A 15981-nucleotide genomic window follows, 5' to 3' on the forward strand; every position below is an offset into this window, starting at 1 on the left:
TGAGTGTGTTTGCTAAAGCATTTAGAGGAGACACAATTCACGTTGTCAAGCATGAAACATTTCTGCCACCATTCTTTTGAAATGGACCAGAAGTGACAATGACGTACTGTATATGAAATGCTCAACTGTAAAAAAAAGCATTCCAATTATTGCTCGGTTGTGATCAACATAAAAAAATAATTAAAGACATTGGGACCTGGGTTCATTTAACTGTAATCCAATTTACCTAAAACTATACCACTTGCTTGTGCCTTGCCCAAGGTAACACATCCCCAAAACAAAGATCATGTCGCTATGAATAGTAGTGTATTAGCACATTCCCTCTCACTATTAAAATAGGTTTACATTAAAGCAAATGGTTTCTTTCAGAAGATCACAATGATACAAGCAGGAACCAGAACTGAGAACTCTATGACCTTCTTGTCCCCACCGAGCCAATTATATTGATTATGGGCTGATTGCAAACCACACCCATTGCACTCCACCAGAACTGGAGTACTCAGAGTGAGTATACACATGGATACTTGAACCATACTGTAACCACAGCCGCTGTTTTATTTTTTTCAGCAACTGGGTAGCAACAAAAATGCACTTATTGAGGTAAAAACAAAAACCTGCCTGCCAACAAACATCCATTAACCAACTGTGTAAGAGGCTCTTGCATTGTCCACAGCCTTCCTCTCCACCTGTTAACATTTACTGTTGCATTGTGGGCCACACTCTGGAGCCCTTAAAGCTCCTACAAATCAAACACACTCAAGAGCAAGTACTTCAACTGTCAGGGTCTTTGTTGTAATTGGGAACAACGTGTACTTAGCACTGCTGAGGGTGGGGACCAACAACCCTCAATACTGTCATAGTTATATTTTGTTGAACCAGTTTATTGTTGAAAGTCAAACCACTAGACAATGAGTTTAACTTGGCAGACAATGTCACCCCCAACTATGTTTACATGTGTGGGCCCTATTTCTCCTATTGGTTGTGAATGATCTGGACATGTAGGTCCGCCATCTTGCAGTTTGAGCAGGTCAACAATCAGATGTTTTCATTGTTGGATACTATGGTGTGGTAACTGTAGTGGATGGGAAAAAACCTAAAGCAGATCTTAATTGAAAATACATTGACATTATACTTTGAGATGAGCAGGGCTAATTTTGTTGTTTGGTGTATAGTGGTAATAACTGCTTTAGAAATGATAACTTTTCAAAAATAATTAATACAACTCGTAGCGGTGAGCTAAGATGGCAACGTAATGGGATGGGTAAGGAACTGGGATTCAGAGTGAGAATGGTGGGGGCTGAAGGGGGAATTCTAATTTCTGGAAGATTTAACTTTAGACTACAGAGCTTTGTGACGTCAGCCCAACTCAGCAGCAGACTTTTACGGTTTCCTACTTTTAGCAGCATTGCTCAAGGCAAAACGCTCTTCCAGTAATTAGACCAGACCGGTCGTACTCCCAATGTGCTTCCCAGCTCTACTCTACAGTGAGTTGATAGGCCTATACCCACTGCTAGCATCAGCAGGAGGCAAAGGGTTTTGAAGACAGCAGTGTTCTCCTAATGGTTCCGGTCCAATTCATAAAGGCTGTCTTAAAGGCAGATCCTGCTGTGACGGTTGTTTAAAAGGATAGAATTCTGAGACAGTGAACATCTTTGTAGCTGATTGGGAGGAACTCTGCTAACTTTCCTTTCTCTAACTTGAGTAATTTAGATGAAAAGTGTTGAAGTTATTACATTGGCTCAACCATAAAATTCCCAAAGTATTAGCAATCAGTCAGTTGATATTGAGGTGTAAGCTGTGTCAAAGCCTTCAGGTGTTTCTATTGAACTATAGCGAGAGCAGGCAAAAGAGACTTCACACTCCAACTAACTGCAGCTTGGTTCTCAGGGAAATGTGGTTTTCCTGACTGAGTGGAACTGTTCTATTTCATATTCAAGCTCAGAAATTCAGATACTTCAACTCATTCACTACGGTCAATCAACGGCGATAACATAAGAAGAGATTGTGTATAATCCTGTAAAAAACAGAATTAGTTTATGGTTAGTTATTGAGCTCCACGTTACAATAACACCATTACAACATCCATGTGGTCACTAGATGGCAGTATTGACACACATTTAGTGTGTGTGTGTGTGTGTGTGTGTGTGTGTGTGTGTGTGTGTGTGTGTGTGTGTGTGTGTGTGTGTGTGTGTGTGTGTGTGTGTGAAATAAAAGAGAGGGAGAGACTCAGATCGCGATTTGTTAAAATGTGTCCGTTGTCTGAAATGATTTTGTTTAGTCTCACATGAAAGCTGCAGTTGTCTGAAACACAGCTGTTCATTCTTACTTGAGGGTTATTGAGTGGTCATACCTCGTACCTCATAAAACCCAACTTAAAAAAATGCCAAACTATCCCTTTAAGGCTCATTCATACTCTCTGATTCCGCGCCTGTGCTTAGGGTCCACTCGGGCATGTGCGACATAAAAATGATCATCCGCCCGCAACCGTTGAGCCCTCTGTGCCCCCTGAATGTGCAGCCCAAAAATGTGTAACAGGAATGTATGTAAGGCCCTTATAGAATGCAAAGTCTGTGTTACATGTCCAAGGATGTTAGTAAAAAAAACTCTTTTGTTGGGGTGTTTCTGTCAACATGCAGAACCATCCTGACAGCCCTCATTATGATAGCTCAAGGGTCAGTGTTCTGGTGACATGTCAGCTGCTTTTGCATGGAGACATGTTCAAACACAGAGGAGTTCTCACAGGTGTTCACCAACTAACCAATTATACTATATAGGGGTGTTTTAACTTTTAATGTTAAAACAGCCCTGTATTGCCCCCATTACCTGGACATGGTACAGTACAGGTCTCCTGCAGGACGATGTGTGTGTCTCCGTCCACCGAGGGCTCCAGGTCTCCACACAGCTCCTCCTCCACCAGGCTGCTGTCCTGCTGCCCTGAGCCGTCAGACACAAAGCAGGACACGTTCCTGAAGCGCAGGCCTTCTCCACATCGCGCCCCCTAAGTTGGAAGACGAAACAAACATATGTATTTGTCAAGTACACCTTTATATTTATCTAAGAGTTAGCTGCCTACTGTCTTCACAAAAATCTAGCTGTTGGGATGTTAAGCTATTTCCGTTCAAGCTCTTTCTCATTATGTGACTGTATGCTGATGATGAAATGCTGTTCATTGTTAAAAAAAAAAGGTGAAGAGGTCAAAGTTACAAGATGTTTGAGGCCAGGTTAAATGAACAGACAACAGTTGGGTTGATAATGTTGCCAGCACTGGTCAATCAAACGTGTTTAAACCACACCAACACGCCTTAAGAATCAGATTAGCAAAAACACTGGGTCACCTGGCTTTGGCCCTAGGACTACAAGTTTGGCAATGAAAGCAATCTGGGTAAGAAGCTTATCAGACATGTGTATATTCTTCACTGTAAAGTTCATGAAATGATGCTCCACAAAACGGTTGGGTTTAAATTGTCTAGTCGAACTTTAAAGGGTAACACTTGTTGTTCATGTAAGAAATAATGTTATAACACACTGTGAACATTACAGTCACCTCTACTAGAAGGTAGCGCCTCAAGGCTACAGTAGTATTACTAATAATAATATATAATATATACTATATACTGTATATACATATAATAAACCTGCTGGTAATTATTGTTTTGACCTGTGGTATTTGACATTTTTAATGGCATTATATACAATTTGAAACTTGGCGAGGTTGGTCTGGAAGTTAAATAAAGTCAAATAAAATATAAGCCTGGGATTTTAAGAATTGCATTGCCATTGACTAGCTTCAGTAATTGCTGTGCATATGACAAATAAACCATCTTGAGTGTATGGAGGGAGAGTCAACTGACCTCAGACTTGCACTGGGACCAGGCACTGTATCTCCAGCTGTAGCAGGGCTTGACCAGGCAGGGCTTCCACTGCTCCATCTGGGCCGGACAGGGTCTGCCATCCCCCTGTGGCGCCTGGAGCACCGTCCGCCTCCTCCACAGCTTGCCTGCAGATAACAGCAGATAACATGGAGGAAAAAAGTTCATTATTAAATCATGAAGCAAGATGACCGGATTGCTGAAATCTGACCTGACTATTGTCCAGGCAGTGTTCAGATCAAGGAGACAGTCAAGGTCAGAGCAGATTAGAAGAGTGTGGATGTGTTAAAAGGAATACTATACTGTCTAGATGACCACTGACCCACTTTACGTGTTATGGGGGAGTGCTACAGAGCATGTGAAAACACCGCTTAAATGTAGAGTATTGTGTGACTCTTGAGGGAGCATCCCAAAGTCATTTGATTTGGAAGCAATTTTAACATTGTCCTTTGTAAAAAATTAAAAATAATAATAATAATATATTTTTAAAATTAAGTAAAACATTTTTTTTAAAGTTGTTGTACATTATATGTACAACAAGTATAAAGCATAAACAAGCATAAAGTTCTCCGACTTTATGCAAATCCTAAACTAGATTGATGTGCTTTATTTTCTTATAATTTACATTTGAATTTGTCCTTTACCTCGGTAATGTGAAACCTCTTAATGTGCTTTATTTTAAATCATTTACTTTACCTCAATATTAAAATGCTCATATCAGTTGCTTCATCAGACTTTAACTGTACATATGTTGCTGTGCCGATGGACACAACACCTATGGCTTAACATATTCTACACAAAACAAGAAAACACAACAACAAAAACAACAAAAGATGGATGGACGGTGGATTTTGGATTTACGTCAGCAACAGCAAATTAAAATTGGAGAAGATCAGAAAATGGGGAATTCTTACCAAAAATGTGAAATAGAAACAAAAAAATAAATGTATTCAGAGGAATTCATTGGAATTACTTAGGAACTTTATTTCTCCGAGGAACAAAGTGTGACTAAATTCTTTTACACTCTCTTCTTTTTCAGGTCACCTTAATCATCCTCCCTTAAGCCATTTTGAATATTCATAATATTTCTTTGTTGTGTTAAAATTAAAGAAGTGACTGTCTTTTTGGTTGGAGAATATGAGCCGGGGGGGGGGGGGGGGGGGAGTAGCAGCGGGGGGAGGGGGGGGGGATGCGGTAGCAGCACCCTTTACCAAATCCACTCTGCATTTTAACAAAGAGCCCCCAAGGGAAGGATGTGAGAAAACTCTCAATTAGCTGCTGTCTCAAAGGAAATGCTTGTGGTTTTTAGCGCCACCGTACCAACTAAAACAAATACTGAATCCAGCAGTAATACTTCACTTCAAGTGACACAGAATCCCCAGATTGGGCACAGACATCGCACAAATCTCACATTAAACATTCCACGGTACATATTTTGCAAATCATTTATTGTAATCCAAAATTCAAATTCTAAATGGAAAAAAGTGTCCTTTACATTTCGCTTTTGAATGGAAACAATCTGTGCAAGACTTTGGATCTACTAAAAAAAAAGGGTCATCAGGGGCTCCACTCCTTTGCAGAGTGATCAATAACAACATTCTTTAAATACGTATTGGATTAATTGGTATAATCTGTGGTGCTGCCAAGCCTGGTTAAGCCACTTCATGTTGAACACTTATCAGAAACAAGTCCCTGGGTGATGTTCCCCCAGCAGCAGCTCTTACCCGCTGCCAGCAAAGCAACCAATGTGCAAGAACCATGGAGGGAGCTTCCAAAAATCCTCTGTGACTACACTGAATAATGGGCCCCATTCAACAACCACTAATAAAATGAAATGACATTTTAAGATGCACATACGAGTGATTCTAATTGAACTTATTGCAATCACTAATGTCATTATATTAGAAACAAACTAAATTCATTAGTAGTCCTGGCCTGTCACATGATAGTAGTCCTAGTCAGTTCAATTAACAGTTCAGTATTTGGGTATGCTCCTTCTTGCTGAAAGTAAGAAGAGAAAAACAATATCAACCTAAAGCTAAGTATAGAACTATAGTGAGTGAGGAGGCAATTTGGTTAGATTACCATGAACAATGTACACATCTAAAGTGACTTTGTGCCCCAAATTTCAAATGGAAGTTCAGCCTCTCCAGCGTCATGTCTGAGTGACGTATCGTTCACTGGTTTTCAATGCTAAAGATGCTAGCTCGTCATGCCAACACAAACCAGTCACCATTACTCCATGACAGTTCTCATGCTCCAGTGTTCTCCCTGCAGGGGGCCAGGGCAGTTGTTTGGGACTGAGCCGTGCTGGCAGTGAGCGCTGCTGGGCAGAGGAAGGCCTGTGCCAGCTGTCACTATCACTGTTTGGCTGGAGAACACACAATGCAATCATTATCCATGCACACGGGTTGGACACAAAATAGCTGTGGTTTATACAGCGCACGATTGCAAACAAGCACCTTGCTGCTTCCAGGTATGTTCATTTGCTTGAAATAACCAATCACACTCATTACTATTCCTGGCTCAGGAAGAGAATGAGCTCCTCCAGGGAAGTGTGTCCTCACAGCCAACCTGTAGTAGATGAAAGCAAAGCGAGGAGGCTCTCCCATACTGTGGCCTACCTGCTGTTTCTCCATACAAGGGGAAAAAAAATCCTTTGTGCCTGGGGGACAGATTAATGTTACCACAATAGCTAAAGCCTGTATTGGTTTCATATCTGCTATTTGCTCTAGTTGCTTGTGGGCTGCTGTTATTCTTAAGGACTGGTGAAGAGCAGAGTGCTCCCTGAGCCCCAGAGCACACACTGGTAATGGAGCACCAATCAATGGTCTGATCCTATGGAATAACATGCCAGGACATTATTATCCTCTCTCTCGGTTGGTTTAGGGCTATAACGCCATCGTTTACTCACATCATAAAGCCTTTCTGGTTTCCACTATCACCGTGTGTTTATTTAGCTGAGCACTGCACACCTAGCATGAATGGGTCACCCACTAAGCTAAGTAAGAATGATGCTATCAAAGTTACTTTGAAATGTAATCATACAATATCAATGGCTCCATTAAGCTATGGAAAAAAAAACATTATTATTCTGGTTCATCAAGTAATGTGGACTTGGATTGAAAGAAAGCACGACAGAGAAACCTTCCATTCCTGCACTTACTCTCCTATTAGTCAATTTACCACAGTTCATATAACGATTGCTTCTTGTGCTTTTAATGGCTACAGCTAATGCTAGGATGCTAATGGTGCTATACCCGAGGTACTGGCTTTGCTACAAATCGAGCAGGAGTTGCAGGCCTTTGTTTGTTGATAGTGTGTTTGTCTGTCTTTTATGTGTCCTACTGTAAACCCTAGTACTCAATCTGTATTTGTTGCTTGGATCAGATCCTTGTGGCTGTCCACATTCCCTGCGTTCCAATTCCCATGCTTCCCTACTATTTAGTATTCCAAAAAAAGATTTAGGATATCCCGATACATGCACGTCAATTGTAGTATGCTGAAAATACATACATGCCCCACTAACTCCAATAGCATTTTGGAGTATTCTTCTTTATTCTTGACATTTCTCAACATAATGAAAAAAAAATCTTCCTTAACTGATTTTTTTTCCCTCTCCGTGGCCCTTAAACTCTTCTGTACTTTAGTATGTAGTGTAGTCAAAAGAAAGAGTATGTGATTTGGAACGCAGGTATGGCTTTGTGTGGCCAATATCAGACTCCATTGTGAACTATCCATGGTCCTGAAATGAGCCGCATGTTCAAAAGGATGGCAAATGGCTGCTATTTCTGTGTTGAAGTGTGTGTGGATTTAAGAGTTGTAGGCAGCAGTGGGGGGACTGTGATGTGATTGGCTTTACAGAATCAAATAGAAACTGCTGTCTTCTGTGTTTGGATTATAGCGATGTACCCCCTGTGATGCGCCAACACAGAAGTGTGAAGGGTGTTGATCTAGAGTGACGTAAAAGCCTCTTGAAGCCTGATATGATCGTTCCCACTGAGATTTCATCACGAAACATCAGACCTGTATCTTGATCTAGTCCAAAGTTGACAATCTTTTAATTATTAAATAAACAAGCCTGATACACCACTGTTTGTAGTAGGTGACTTCAATCTTCAATCGTAAGAAGATAACAAGTGTCATATATTTGACATACTAATGATAAAAATAAATGTAAAGGGATAATTGTGCTCCAGACATTCTATTCTTAATCCCTAAGAATATCTACAATTTTAAATATTCTTATTTTTAAACATAACAGCAGTTACCAGTGCAAGCCGCCGACGGTCTTTTGTCACGCTTCTCAAGAATCACTGAGGGAATTAAGTGTGTGAATAAAATCCCACTGTGGTACCTCATATTGTATTATTTCCTATATGAAATCACTCAAATTTCAGACACATATTGAAACACACATTGTTGGGGAATGTTACTTCTTCTGGGACACCTTAACATAACCAAGTGCTAGGCTACTTTAGCATGGAAACAATGGATAGAACCACGCACACACACACACACACGTACCTCCAAGCCCACAGTTGTGTGTGCACTCAGACCACGGGGACCAATCGGACAGCTGGCAGTTGACAGGACATTCCACAACACAGGACGCATTCATCTGCCACTTCCTGTCTAGGCCAAGCTGCAAGAGAAATAACAAGATGTTATTTTTAATTCCCAAAAAAATTAAAACAATAATAATAATAATAATAATAATAATAATAATAATAATAATAATAATAATAATAATAATAATAATAATAATAATAATAATAATAATAATAATAATAATAACTGTAAATGCTAACACAACCCACCTCTTTGCAAAATTTGAGGTCGACTGATTTGCCGTCACTGCGCACACAGTCCAGCATGCGGGTTTTGATGCCCATTCCACACACGGCCCTTTCACTGAGCTGACAAGTGCTCCAATCTGCAGGTAGACACATTTCAACAATAAGCGAGCATCTTTTATTTAGAAAGCATCACACACTATGGAACTCACTTCCTTCCTTAGACATTCGCTCTGTGGTCTCTGAAGTTGCCTTTAAAAAAACAAGTGAAGACCCATCTGTATAACATCTCTTTGATTGTTCATGTGTGTGCTTTTATTTTGGAATACATTTTGGTTGCCTGATTTTATCGGGTTTTATTTTTTTATTTACATATTTTGACCAGTATATACATGTGTGTGAATATATGTATGTGTATATTGCAATATAAATAACAAATAACTTAAAAAATTTAAAAAAGCTAATTTCAGCATAATATAAACTAATGAAATACCGTCCGAATATTACTATTGTTATTTACAGTCTATGCTGCCTTCTCTTATCATTGCATGTAGTTGCTGCTCTGTTTGCGTCTCACCAGTGATGTTGTAGGAGTAGTGGAAGCAGTTGTTGTTGAGTCTGCATGGCTCTATCTCTGTGGTTGGAGGACACTCCTTCTCTGCTCCGTGCAGGCGCAGAGGGGACGCGCTCCTCTCCCGCGACCCGTTCACACTGCATGGCTGAGGGGGTAGAGGAGGAAGGGTTGAGACTCAGTCATCCACAATGATACAACATGACATCAAGCAACTTTCATACATTTTCCATCGCTGTATTTAAATAATAGAATAATAATCATCTTTATTTCCGTAGCACCTTTCGATGTTACAAAGTGCTTTCCAGAGATGATCAAAAATGTACACGAAAAAAATCAAAGCAAAAACAGCATGAAATGCATCTAAACCAAGTTCCCCAAAACCAGAGGGGTGTACTAAGAAGCGAGATTAACGGCTGAGCTAGGTCTGTTGAGTCTAAAGCCAGAGTTTTCAGTATCACGAAAGGTGGCTCTCTTATGAAAGGCCCTATTTTGCTACTTGCAACTCCGGAGTTAAAATAAGAATAAGTCAACGTCCAGATAAAGATTGGACTGGTGACAAAACATGTAGTTTCATTTAAATACATTGTGGTTCTGGACAGTAGTCTGTTGGGGGGGCTGTTAAAACCCTAAACCAATCACAGCGTAGTAAGCCTCTTAAAACAAGCCAACTCCAGGCAGCTCTCGCGCCAATGTGTGATTACTGAGGATAACACTGGAAAGTGTCTAGCCTCCAGCAAATTTTGCCTGAGTGTTGAAGAACCAGGGGTGTGTGTGTGTGGGGGGGGGGGGGTTGTCTTAATCTTGTGTACAAAACACAATGAAGCACCAGAAAATCCTCAAAAGTAAAGCTTAGCTGTTTTTCATATGTGGGTGTAAAAACTATATTTATTTTCGACTAATAAAGTTATTGCTTAGATCAGTGGTTCTCAACCGGTGGGGCGCGCCCCCCCGGGGGGGCGCGGACACTCTACCGGGGGGGCGCGAGGGGGATGAAAAAAAAAAAAAAAAAAAAATCTTAATTTTTTTTTTTTTTTGTAATTTCAATTTTTTTCCTGATATGTAGCCTAGTTCAGAGATGATATGTATTTTTTTTCTTTCTTAACTTTTTTTGATAGGTATTTGCCAAGTTCATCACACAAACACTCCAATCCACTGATATGAGATCAGTTTGCAATTTTCAAGTACTGAATTAATGGTAGGACTGTGGCCACTAGAACTGGTCTCTGGTCAGCAAAGGTCTTGAAAACAGCATAAGTGTGCTTGTGACATGCGTGCCACCCATGCACGTGTATGGGCACGTGTCCCAGCAGATTTTTGAAATCTGAATAAAAAAATGTAAGTTTGTAGTTAGCAAGTGTAACATGTTCTTAGGGCAGAATTTCATAAATAAAGGTTTATTTTTTTAGCAAGATATTTTGTCAAAAGCTAGTGGTCATCCGTCCCTCTGTCCAGTTGTTAGGCATCTGGCTGCTAGCAAGTTATGTTGTCTTGCTAATTTTACTATTCATCTGAACTGAAATAAATATTGACTTTTTCCTTTATTATCTTCGCCAGAATGCACCAGAATGCTTAGATTACATGTTAAAAACACAAAAAATCTTCTGGGGGGGATGCCCCCAGACCCCCCTTCAGGGGTTTAGTTTTCTGACAAACATTACAATGGATACTAACATGATTTGGGCATTTGGGATTATAAATCATCTTTGAATTGGTTGTACAGCATATCACATGCTATTCATTCAGGGGTGCGATGGCCACCCTACTCTAGCTCTGTGGCCCACCTTGGCCACCCCCAGTCAAAATTTCCTGGAATCGCCACTGAGACACACACAACTCCGCGTTCAGGCTGCACAGCACATTAATCGCAGGTAGCATTTTGAGCTAAATCTGGCCACTTTCCAAATCCAAGACTCAATAGTTGAAACATTCTCTGAACTGGGTTGTCAGACAGCAGTGTTTCCCATTGATCATAGACTTTGTTTTGTGAAGCTTTTTCATAACAGGTATACCTATTGTAGAATTTATTCTGTGTATGTTCTATTTAGGCTACTATTTTCTTCTCTTCTAAGGAGATTAAAAAAAAAAACATTGATACAATCTCATAATTAGCTTTTAAAGTGCACCAGAATTTAACGTTAAAATATAAGAAATTTCCGGACCCCAACCCTAAACCCAATGTTCAACTCAAAGGTGCGCCACTGGCCTAGCCCTTGTGATAATAACAATAATTGATAGATTATCTATCTATCTATCTATCTATCTATCTATCTATCTATCTATCTATCTATCTATCTATCTATCTATCTATCTATCTATCTATCTATCTATCTATCTATCTATCTATCTATCTATCTATCTATCTATCTATCTATCTATCTATCTATCTATCTATCTATCTGTGTAGGGTGGTGTGTGTGTGTGTGTGTGGGGGGGGGGGGGGGGGGGGGGTTGTCAGGGTCGGTGGGGGGGCCCAACTGCAATGACCCAGCTTTGGGGGGGCCCAACTTGCAGAAGGTTGAGAACCCCTGGCTTAGATGATGCTTATTAAGCACTAACTAAGCAAGTAACAGTTTATTATTGTACCCTTATTGTGATGTGTTACCCTTTTTTCTTACAAATGAGCGACACAGTGCCAGTGTATAGTCTCATCATTCTCCCCCATGGCTCCACCCCATCAGAATGACAATTCTGTAGGAGTTTCAAAGTCAGCTAACCCCTTGCTACTGACACTCTCTTCCTCCCCATGTCTTTCTCATTTCTCCTGCATATTCCACACAAAGCTCTGGCTGGTCTGAGTCACTTGCTCATACTGAATGGCATCAGCACTCAAAAAGTAGTTAAGAACCCCAGAGCGCAATAGAACAGAAAGAGAAAAGAGCCAGCGCTTGAGAATGTGCTTTGAAGCAGGGTCCCAGAGGAAAAAAGGAGGTTTTGACAAGTTAGGTTCTATCAATGCTATTTCATACCAAAAAAATAAAACTTGATGTCAGGTGATATGTATCATTGGGTTAATAATAAAGAGTTGTGAAAGTGAGTTAGGGTAAAATGTCATTACCAGGACCATAAAGTGGATTACAATTCAATTTCAGTCTTTAGCGTAAATAATTGCAGGCTGTTTGATCACCAAGCAAGTAATTGATCAGTGTGTATTAGCTACAGTATATAGTCAACTGGGTTTGAAGATTGAGTTGAGTTTCTGACTCCTTGGCCTCTGTCTGCTGTTGTCTGTCTTGTGTATTTGTTTGTGTATTTTATCTATTTTCACACATGGACTTGAAGTGTTACCAATAGCACTGATTTATGAAGAAAAATTAAAATAAAATAAAAAAGATACAAGGTATATGACTGGTGTGTAATAATACTAATGACAAGAGCAGTTCAATTTCAGAGAAGGTATTAGAAGGTGTCATTCTCACCAGTGGACATGGGCTCCAGACTCCCCAGTCTGACAGCACACAGTCCTCGGGGCAGGGCAGCCGGCTGTTACGGGCCCCCAGAGGCATCTCCTCTGGGTCACACAGGTAGTCCTCCACCAGCTCAGACGGCCCGTCTATAGTGTTCAGCATACATCTGGACACAAAGGGGCTAAGAGTAAGGGCTGCTCTTATTTCAACAACACCCCATCATCAGTGACGGACGTTACAGCGTCTTAATAGGAATAGTTAAAACATTGACATTTCTGGATTGAATTTCCCATGTGAAACCTAATCTTCATAAGATTTGCTTCGAATGGGAACCTGGCTTATGACCATTATGTATGGCTTCTATGTCAAAATAATCTTTTAATATTTTTATTTATTTTTTAAATGGATGGGAATCAGGTGCCTTTCTATCAAGTGGGTGCAGCATTGACTAGAATACAGAGCAATACATATTTCTCTGTATATTCTTGATATTTAGAAAGGCTCAGTTGTGTCAAGCTGTGTAGACAATGGTTTAGGCTTATCTTTACCTGACTTTCCTGGTCTGAACTCCTTCTCCACAGTTGTCTTTCAGGTCCACACTGCTGACCTTCCACACGCTCCAGGGCTCTGCCACCCAGATGTACTGTCCACAGTCACTCAGGCACGGCACCACCTCATACACCTGACACACCAAATACAACAGTTGTAGTATACAGTACATCTGCAGTTATCAGCAAGACTATTTGTTGAGACGAACAAGGGTAAATTCCATTGAAATCCAATGTAAATGAAATGATTATGTATTGGACGATTCGTAAGCAATTTCACTCAAAGCAAGGAAAACACTATATTGTTTTCTTTGATTTTTACAAATAATAACTACACAAATGGGTTTAAACATGAAACAGTGTATTTACAGGCAGTTATCAGCGATAATATTTGTTTGAGATGAATAATGATTCATTACATTTAAATCCAATCTAGATGAAATGATTACGTATTGGAATGTATTTGTTAACAATTTGATTCAAAGAAGGAAAAAAACACTATATTAGTAAAAAATTAGATTTTTACAAATAAGAATAACTAGAGAAATGGGGTTAAAACATACAACAGTGTATTTACCTGAGCCTGTGGATGGAATCCATTCATCCGAGCAGAGAAAGGAGTAAAAGGAAAAAGGTGATTCAGAGTATTTCATTGTACATTATTTATTCATATAGCACCTTTCTTAACACTGTTAACATAGTGAACATATCATACTGATTATTGTACTCAGGAGTCAGCACAGATCTTTTTTTTTTAAGTTATCATAAAAGTAGGCTAGCTTTTATTGTTCACATAATGGAACACATGGAACCTCAAACAAGATCAACATTACATATAAATCCTTTGTTCAAACTAGCGTTGCTTTCGTCAACAGTTCAAGAAACAGGTGTGTGTGTGTGTGTGTGTGTGTGTGTGTGTGTGTGTGTGTGTGTGTGTGTGTGTGTGTGTGTTCAAAACCTCTCTCACCTGGTTGACATGGTCCAGTTTAGGACAGGGCCTGCCCCCATTGTAGGGCTTCTCTCGGAGCCACTTGGAGCGAACTTTGACCCCGCTGCCACACGACTTGCTGCAGCGAGACCAGTTGGACCACTCGCTCAGCTTGCAGTCAGACGGACAAGGGATGATGCAGGCCTCCTCAATGTACCCTGGAACCAATCATATCATCAGCAAACACGCTCTAGTACTGATACATCAGCCTCTACTACAGACCAGAAGGTTCCAAATCTGTCAATGTCATGTTAACGGAGTAAAGTAAAAGACATACTTTTTTAGCTCAGTTTATTTTCAGTGAGTTAAAGGTGCACTATGTAACTTTGGTCGTGTGTAGTGAACATTTTTCCTAAGGTATATTCAAATTAAATGAATAAACACACTTTTATCACAGGATAATTGGATCCCTGGAACACTGTTTGAAAGTTAGAAATCTTTCCTTAAAAGTTATTGTTTCACTGTTGTTGTTTACAGCAGCAAGGCCCATAGTTATGTTCACAAACATTTCTAGTCATACGTTAGGACCAGGTGCCTCCAAAATATATATCTTTTTCAATAGGTTTTGCAGGCTGTATATATGTAAACAAATCCCACTCCTTTAAACCTGCATAGTGCACCTTTAATACGTTAAAAGTTATTTTGTGAAGCACCTCACACATTAGGGTCAATGAGTTCTTTGAGTGTGGAGAACTGACCGTGGCTGTTGCAGCGTGAGGTCTCCACTATGCGGTTGTCCTGGTCGTAGCACACCATGGCCTGGTAGCGGTATCCCTGGCCACACTCCTTGATGTCCCCCTGGACCTTCATGCCCAGCTGGCCCTCCATGCGGACGCCCTCCGGCAGCACACAGTCTGACCAGTTCCCCACAGGCTGGGCGTTGTATTTGTTACACGGGCAGTACTGGGTCTCGCTCAAGGGATACATCTGGTGGTTCTTACACTGGTCTTGCTTTTTGCTCTTCCCTGCAAAGAGTAATACGGATAGGCAAAAAAACATTAAAGGAATATTTCACCCATACGGAACCAGAGACAGCCAGAGAGACCATAAAAACACTCCTTTTGCCTTTTCTCAGGCTAGGATGAACCGATTTCTAAAATGTTTGCACATTTATACTACATAGGAGCTCAGAGTTCAATACAACTTCATGTTTCCACCGGTGAAGTAATTCTTTAACTACGCAAGATGTCTTTATTAAAACAACCCAAATGCAGGGTGGTTTGTGAGTTACAATGACATTCTAGTCACTCACCGACAAGCATCCTCTTGCGGGTCCTGGCGCCCACGCAGTCGGCCGTGCAGGGGGAGAACTTGGACCAGCTGCTGAGCTGACAGTCCTCCTGACAGGGCAGCTGGCAGGGCTGTGTGAGGGGGGGCATGGAGCTGGAGAACTGGAGACAAGCCTCAACCTCTGCCTGGCCACCATCTTGCTTCCGGCATGAAACAGCTACAGAGGGGATAAAGGAGTGAATGGTTAGTTTTATATACTGTACGGATGGAGACTTGTCATTTTGTGGGTGGTTGGTTAATGTGGCGGAACATCAGAACATATAAGTGCATTAGTAGATTTAACCCCTTATCGTCACATTTTTCGATGGGCTACGTCCTTCACACAAACATACAGAAAGTACAAAACACAAAATACATGCACACACATACAAAGCTCTTCCATACCCAACTACTCCAACACCCACTCACCCACACAACGTGTAAGTATATGTAGCCAAATTTACAATAGGTTATCCCAATATACATTGCCATGTTACTGTATGCATGATCATATATGATATAGTATATATAGT

The 15981-nt window shown here is 40.5% G+C and overlaps 1 protein-coding gene across 1 annotated transcript in view; it reads right to left on the minus strand.

The window, feature by feature from the left end:
* The window catches only part of thsd7aa (thrombospondin, type I, domain containing 7Aa), a gene marked incomplete at both ends in the record, with an annotated part of 129034 nt that overhangs the window by 14277 nt on the left and 98776 nt on the right, over nt 1-15981 (minus strand). Inside the window, 10 exons of the mRNA XM_080045915.1 lie at nt 2824-2998; nt 3852-3997; nt 8397-8514; nt 8690-8805; nt 9243-9384; nt 12656-12809; nt 13192-13325; nt 14159-14337; nt 14878-15144; nt 15432-15626. Coding sequence (XP_079902041.1) covers nt 2824-2998; nt 3852-3997; nt 8397-8514; nt 8690-8805; nt 9243-9384; nt 12656-12809; nt 13192-13325; nt 14159-14337; nt 14878-15144; nt 15432-15626 — 1626 coding nt within the window. The remainder of the gene's footprint in view (nt 1-2823; nt 2999-3851; nt 3998-8396; nt 8515-8689; nt 8806-9242; nt 9385-12655; nt 12810-13191; nt 13326-14158; nt 14338-14877; nt 15145-15431; nt 15627-15981) is intronic.

The sequence above is a fragment of the Ammodytes marinus genome (genome assembly GCF_949987685.1).
Source record: "Ammodytes marinus genome assembly, chromosome: 17".
Lineage (NCBI taxonomy): Eukaryota > Metazoa > Chordata > Actinopteri > Uranoscopiformes > Ammodytidae > Ammodytes > Ammodytes marinus.